Source organism: Rhincodon typus, chromosome 13 (assembly GCF_021869965.1).
Source record: "Rhincodon typus isolate 14 chromosome 13, sRhiTyp1.1, whole genome shotgun sequence".
Lineage (NCBI taxonomy): Eukaryota > Metazoa > Chordata > Chondrichthyes > Orectolobiformes > Rhincodontidae > Rhincodon > Rhincodon typus.
Genome location: NC_063344.1, coordinates 17,290,014 through 17,296,469, shown reverse-complemented (window position 1 = coordinate 17,296,469; position 6,456 = coordinate 17,290,014). Strand labels below are relative to the sequence as shown.

The window sequence follows — 6,456 nt, the reverse complement described above, 5'->3', positions numbered from 1 at the left end:
GAACAGCTTCCGGTCACCAAGAGCGTGAAAGATTGAAACAAACAGAGAAGGTAAGGGGGAAGGGGAAGACAGAGAGAGAGACAGACAGACAAAGAGTGAAGAGTGAGACAGATTGAGGAACTGAAGGAGAGAAAGAGAGAGACAGAGAGTGAAGAGATAGACTGAGGAACTGAGGGAGAGAGAGAGTGAAGAGAAAGCCAGGCTAAGAAACTAAGGGAGAGAGAGAGAGACAGACAGACAGAGGGGGCTGAGAGAGACTGAAAACTAAGGAAGAGAGAGACAGAGAAGGCAAAGAGAGAGACAGACTAAGGAATTGAAGGAGAGAGAGGGAGAAAGAGGGAGACAGACTGAGGAAATGAGGGAGACAAAGGACAAAGAGGGCCTGACCAAGGAACTGAGGGATAGAGAGAGTGTGAAAGAGACAGCGGAAAGAGAGAGACTGAGGGAGAGAGGGAAGACAAATTTAAATTAATGAGGTAGTGAGGGAGAGACTGAAGGAAAGACAGAGGCAGACTGATAGGCGGGAGAGACAGAAACTATGAGGGTAACAGACAGATAGGGACAGGCAGTGTGTGTGTGTGAGAGAGGAGGCAGACAGAGAAAGGGACCTATTGAGGGAACAGAGAGACTGTTAGGAGGACTGAGAAAGCTCACCTTGGGACAACGTTAGACTGATGATCTAATCATCCCTAATTCAACCCCAATTTTAAGTGAGGAAAGCGGTTCCTTTCCGCTTTTAGGGACACTCTTGCGGTGCAGTTGTAGCGTCTCTACCCCTGAGCAGGAAGGCCGAGTTCAAATCTTACCTGCTCCAGGGGTGCGTGATAACATCTGTGAGCAGGATAATTAGAAAATTAGGTCTTTTAAAGCAAATTGAGAGCGAGAGACATAAACAAATTGAGACACTGAGAGGGGAGAGCGAGCGAGAGAGAGACTGAGGAAACAGAAAGACACAATACTGTCAAATGAATATCAGATTTGTTACCTATTTTTAACAGAGCCGAGCAAAAAAAAAAGTCAAATTGTTCTCTCCGGAAGACATGGTTCCTTTAAATAGGCGTGGGTACTAGCGGATCTGAGCGTGCCTCCGAGAGGAAATTACTGGGATCGCAGGCTTTCGATATGTAGCCAGGCAGTCTGTCCATTTCTAGTGTTCCGGCTTCACCCGGGTCAGTTTCAGGCAAGAGCGGGGGGAAGTTGGTCAATTTCCGCGTACGGGGCACTTAGATAGAGTGTGGATCTGAGGCAGACACATCCTGAGGGACAGTGAGTCACGCAGAGAAGGTGAGCGTGACAGGATAGACATTGTGCGAGGGGGACAGTAACAGACACAGAGCGAGAGAGAAAGTGGTGAACAGAGAGAGAGAGACTTTGTGAGAAAGCGGCAGGCAGGAAGGGGCAGAGAGAGAAAGAGCCAGTCTGTGTGTGTGTGTGAGAGAGAGAAAGTGGCACGCAAGGACAATCATAGAGAGACAGTAAAAGTGACAGACACGCACTCACGCAGAGAGACAGATACAAACAGACAGACAAACCAAGGAGAAGCAGAGAGACACAGTGCCAGAAAGAGTGACTGTCACCCCCTCTTTGACCAAGTTACATACAGAGAGAAAGATAGTGTGTGAGAGTAATAGACACAAAGACAGACAGGCAAACAGAGAGGGGGGGCGGGTGTTAACGTGGGGGAGGGGGAGAGAGTGAGAGTGTCTGATACAGGCGGTCAAAGCAAGATATAGACACAGAGTGGGACAACCAGAGACTGAGAAGCAAACAGAGACTCATAGAAATAAACAGGAGGAAGAAGTGATAGTGGGAGGAATGAAAGACATTTGGATGTAAAGAAGGCAGATAAACGTTGGGGAGTCAAGGGGGAAGAGGAGATTGCCCCTGCTTCCCAGTCCGGGTCTGGGAGAGCAGAAGCCTGGACTGGAGGAAGCCATGGACTGACTGAGGAGTTAGGCTGGAAAGAGAGTGTTCTGGCGCAGAACCTGGAATACAACTTCATACTGAGGTCAGGTATGTAACTCTGGTCTTACTGTCACACCTCAAATCGCAAACTATCCATTATCATCCTAAACCAACTGTCTGTCAGTCCAGACCTAAAACACCCCAGTCACCATCAAGCTCTTTCCCACCTCGACACACATCACCAGATCTTCCCCTGGCACTTTCACCCCATCACTCTTCATCCTCAAATCTCCATTTATTATCTGTGACCAGCCTTCGAGACCCGCTTTGATTTCCTTTTTTTTGCGCTTGTCCTGCTCACATTGAGACTGACCTCCCCTCTACCGTCCAGATCTCTCCCTCTGAATACCCCACTAACCTGCCTTGCAGCTACTGCTCTATGCACAGCATACTAATGTATTAAAAACAGGTTGTAGCATCATCAGGAATCACGAACCTCCCTCAATCCTCCACTACATTGCTTCCCAACTTTCATCCTGCTGGCTGGAAGTTAACATGTTGCATCCTGTACAGTTAAACCAGAGGATTCTGTGGACCTCATTGCCACAGAAGGCTGTTGATTCCAAGTCATTGAGTGTCTTTAAGACAGATAGGTATGCCCACATCTCAGTGGTGAATTTTTTAAAATATCAATCTAAGATGCTGCTTAAATGGGAGCCAGTGTCAGTGATCGAATGTTTGTTTTTTTTTCTGCAATCTGTAAGTTATCAGTTCATTTAAAACTCTGTCTATATCCTCACTCGCACAAAATCCAATTCACCTATCACCCTTATTCCTGTTGACCAGCTTTGTCTCCTATCTTGGCAATTTCTTTTTGGTGCTTTTTTTTCAAAATCTTCATCCTCAATTTCAAATCTCTCCATGGCTTTACTCTTCCCTATCTCAGTAACCTCTACCTGCTCTGTAAGATATCCTATTGAGATCTTTGCATGCCTCCTAGTCTGGGTTTGTACAGCTCCTCTTTTGTTTGGTAATGTCCTTTTTATTCTTTATTCATTCATGGGATTAGGGTGTCACTGGCTAAGCAACATTTATTGTCCATCCCTAATTGCCCAGAGGGCAGTTCAGAGTCAACTACATTGCTGTGGGTCTGGAGTCACATGTAGGCCAGACTAGGTAAGGATGGTAGTTTCCTTCCCTAAAGGGCATTAGGGAGCCAGATGGGTTTTTCAACAATCCACAATGGATTCACGCTCATCATTAGACTGTTAATTCCAGATATTTATTGAATTCAAATTGCACCATCTGCAGTGGTGGGATTTGAACCCAGGTCCCCAGAACATTATCTGTGTGTCTGGATTAACAGTCCAGCGATATACCACTAGGCCATCACCTAGTCATCTGTCATCTCCTCTGTTCCCAAGGCCCAAAGCTAGAAAATATCCCATCCTTTTTCAAAGGAAATGGATTATAAAAATAGGGAGGTCTTGCTAAAACTATACTAGTCACTTGTCAGACCACCACTGGAACACAGTGAACAGTTTTGGGCTCCTTCTTTAAAAAAAAAAAAAATTGGTATTGGAGGCAGACCAGAGAAGGTTCACTAGGTTGATTCTTAGTATAGGGGGGACTGTCTTTTCAGGAGAAGTTGAGTAGATAGGCCTGCATTCATTAGAGTTCAGACGATGAGAGGCAACCTTATCAAAACATGTAAGATTCTTGGGGGACTTGACAAGGTAGATGCGGAAAGATTGTTTTCCCTAGGACCAGAAGGCATAATCTCTAAGTAAGGGGTCTCGCTATTTAAGACAGTGATAGGATTTCTTTCTCTGTGTAGTCAACCTGTGGAATTTTCTTCTACCACAGGTAGTTGAGGAGGCTGGGTTGTTAAGTAAGTTCAAGTATGCTATAGACATTTTTAATCAGTAATGTAATCAAGGGCTGTGAGGATAAGACGAGAGTGGAATTGAGGATTATCAGATCAGCAATGATCTCCATGAATGGTGAAACAGTCTCAATGGATCAAATGGCCTACTTCTGCTCCTAAATCTTAAGGTTTTAAACCGGTCCAATTCTCTACCTCTCTCTCCTATTGAAGATCCACTTTTAAAATCTACTTCATTCATGCTTTTGGTCATCTCCTTTTGGCTCAGTATCAAATTTTGATTAGTCACCTTCTTGTGAAGCATCTTGAGATTTTTTGCATAAGGACTTCTGCTGAAGAAAGGAGGTGGTGGCATAGTGGTAATGACTCTGGATTATTAATCCTCAGGGACCAGGCTGATGTGTTGGAATCGTGGGTTTGATTCCCACCATTGAAGATGGTAGAACTTGAATTCAATAATAACAAACAATCTGGAATTAAAAGCTAGCCTAATGGCAACTACAACCCCTGCTGAATGTTGTAAAAACCCATTTTGGTCACTGATGGCCTTCCGTCTGGCCTATGTGTGACTCCAGACCCATGGCAATGTGGTTGACCCTTAACTGTCCTCTGAAATGACATAGCAAATCCTTTAATTTCATGTGCAATTAGTTCATATGCAGTAAATCCTGGTCCAGCCAATGACATTCAAATCCCATTAACAGTTTTTTTTTAAAAAGCTGAAAATGACTTTCATGTTGTCTATTCAACTTTTTCTACTTGACTTGAAGGTGTTTGATGTTATTTTGTGGAGGTTGGAACTCTGAGGGGACAGGTCTTGTTTGGCTGGGATTGGGATTGGGGTAGGGTGAGATATCTGTGTGTGGGAAAGGGCACAATGATTGACTGAGACTAGGGAGGAAGAAATCCTTAATGGTGTTGGTGAAAGAGGTCCCACAAACTGGGATTGGGTGAAAGTTCATGAGATAATGTGTCTAGAGTTGAATGAGAGGCCTTGGGCGCTAGGGTCTTAAATCCGTCTCTTCTGGCTACAGACGCTTGTACAATTATAGAATCCCCAGAGTGTGGAAGCAGGCCATTCAGCCCATCAATTCCACACTGACCCTTCTGAAGAGTGACCCACCCCCTCCCCTATCCTATCCCCGTAACCCTGCATTTCCCATGGTTAATCCATCTAGCCTGCACATCTTTGGTTTGTGGGAGGGAACTGGAGCACCCGCAGGAAACCCATGCAGACACAGGGAGAAAATGCAAGCCCCATACAGATAGTCATCCAAGGCTGGACTCAAAGCCAGGTCCCTGGCGCTGTAAGGCAGCAGTGCTCAGCACTGAGCTCACTATGCCACCCTAGCACTTGTAGCAATGGCAAACAGAGTAAATAAGGAGAAACTATCAAAATCCTTCATGATCATCCAGTTCTCTTTCGAAGCAACTCTCAATCTTTCCTGCTCCAATGAGGACACCCACAGCTTCTCCAACCTCTGTCTCTCCACAAATTCAATTGAAGTGAGTTTCTCGTGAATAAAGAATTAATGTCTTAAATTGTCAGTGAAAGTTTCCTCAGGACATGTTTGTAATGCACTCTTCAGTCACTCTGGAAGACATTGGTTACACAGTTGATGATTGAGGATTTGTCACAGCTCCTGTGTCAGCAGCCCCCAGAATAATTCACTGCTAGTACAACTCAGGGCTAACTCAAGATTTTATTGAACCCTCTGGCACCTCAATCCATCAATGGCACTTTTGTGAAAATAAGATTTAGTTTATTTAATTGTAGTTAGACAGTGATGAAGAGTTGAGGCCACAATCTGATCAGCTGTGATCTTACTGAATAGAGTAACAGGTCAAGGAGCCAAATGGCCTGCTCCTCATTTTTGTATATTTTCTGTGCAACTGAAGATGAAAATGACCAAATTGAATGTGATTGATATCTGACCATCAGGGAAAATGTGAGTAAAACTCTGTTGAATTAACTGTCCTTTATTCAGCACCGTCAAAACTTCTGTGCAGTCTTGAGCTTGCCTTTTTTTTTTTGACCCTTAATTTTAAACCATGACTAACACTCTCTCACCCCTGAGTCAGAGCCTCTGGGCTCAAGTCCCACTGCAGAGACTTGTGCACAATGATTTACCTTGACACTTGTAGAGCAGTGCTGAGGGAGTCCAGAACTGTTGGATATCCACTCTTCCTTGAAGATATTGGACTGAACTCCTGCATATTAAATATTCTGCAGACGTTCAAAAAGTGGAGGGCAGCAGATTAACATCACTTAATCAACACCACGCAGACAGATGATATGAGGCACATCTAAATACTTCTTCGATGCTGTGAGGGTTAATGTCTCTTCCAGACAGGTGAGTTACAGAGTCCCACCACCCTCTGAGTGAAAAGGTTTTTCCTCGCATGTCTTCTAACACTTCTGTCCCTTACCTTAAATCTATGCTCACTGGTCAATGAGCCAACCATCTGGTTTCTTCCTCTAAAATTACTACTAAAGGTTCTTCCTGTCAAACGTATGCCATCGTAACATTATACCTCTCAATCATGTCCCCTCTCAATCTCCTCTGCTTTCAGGAAAGCAACCCCCGTCTGTCCAATCTCTCTTCTAATTGAAACACTGTAGCCCAGGCAACATCTTGATAACTCTGGCAGCATCTGTTGGGGAG

The 6,456-nt window shown here is 44.5% G+C and overlaps 1 protein-coding gene across 1 annotated transcript in view; it reads left to right on the top strand.

Annotated features, from left to right (window-relative positions):
* The first annotated feature begins 1,011 nt into the window (after window positions 1-1,011).
* The window catches only part of LOC109913741 (interleukin-1 receptor accessory protein), a 38,651-nt gene continuing 33,206 nt past the window's right edge, over window positions 1,012-6,456 (top strand). The window contains exons 1-2 of the mRNA XM_048604535.1: window positions 1,012-2,013; window positions 6,024-6,144. Of these exons, the coding sequence (XP_048460492.1) occupies window positions 6,128-6,144 (17 nt within the window). The 5' untranslated portion in view covers window positions 1,012-2,013; window positions 6,024-6,127. The remainder of the gene's footprint in view (window positions 2,014-6,023; window positions 6,145-6,456) is intronic.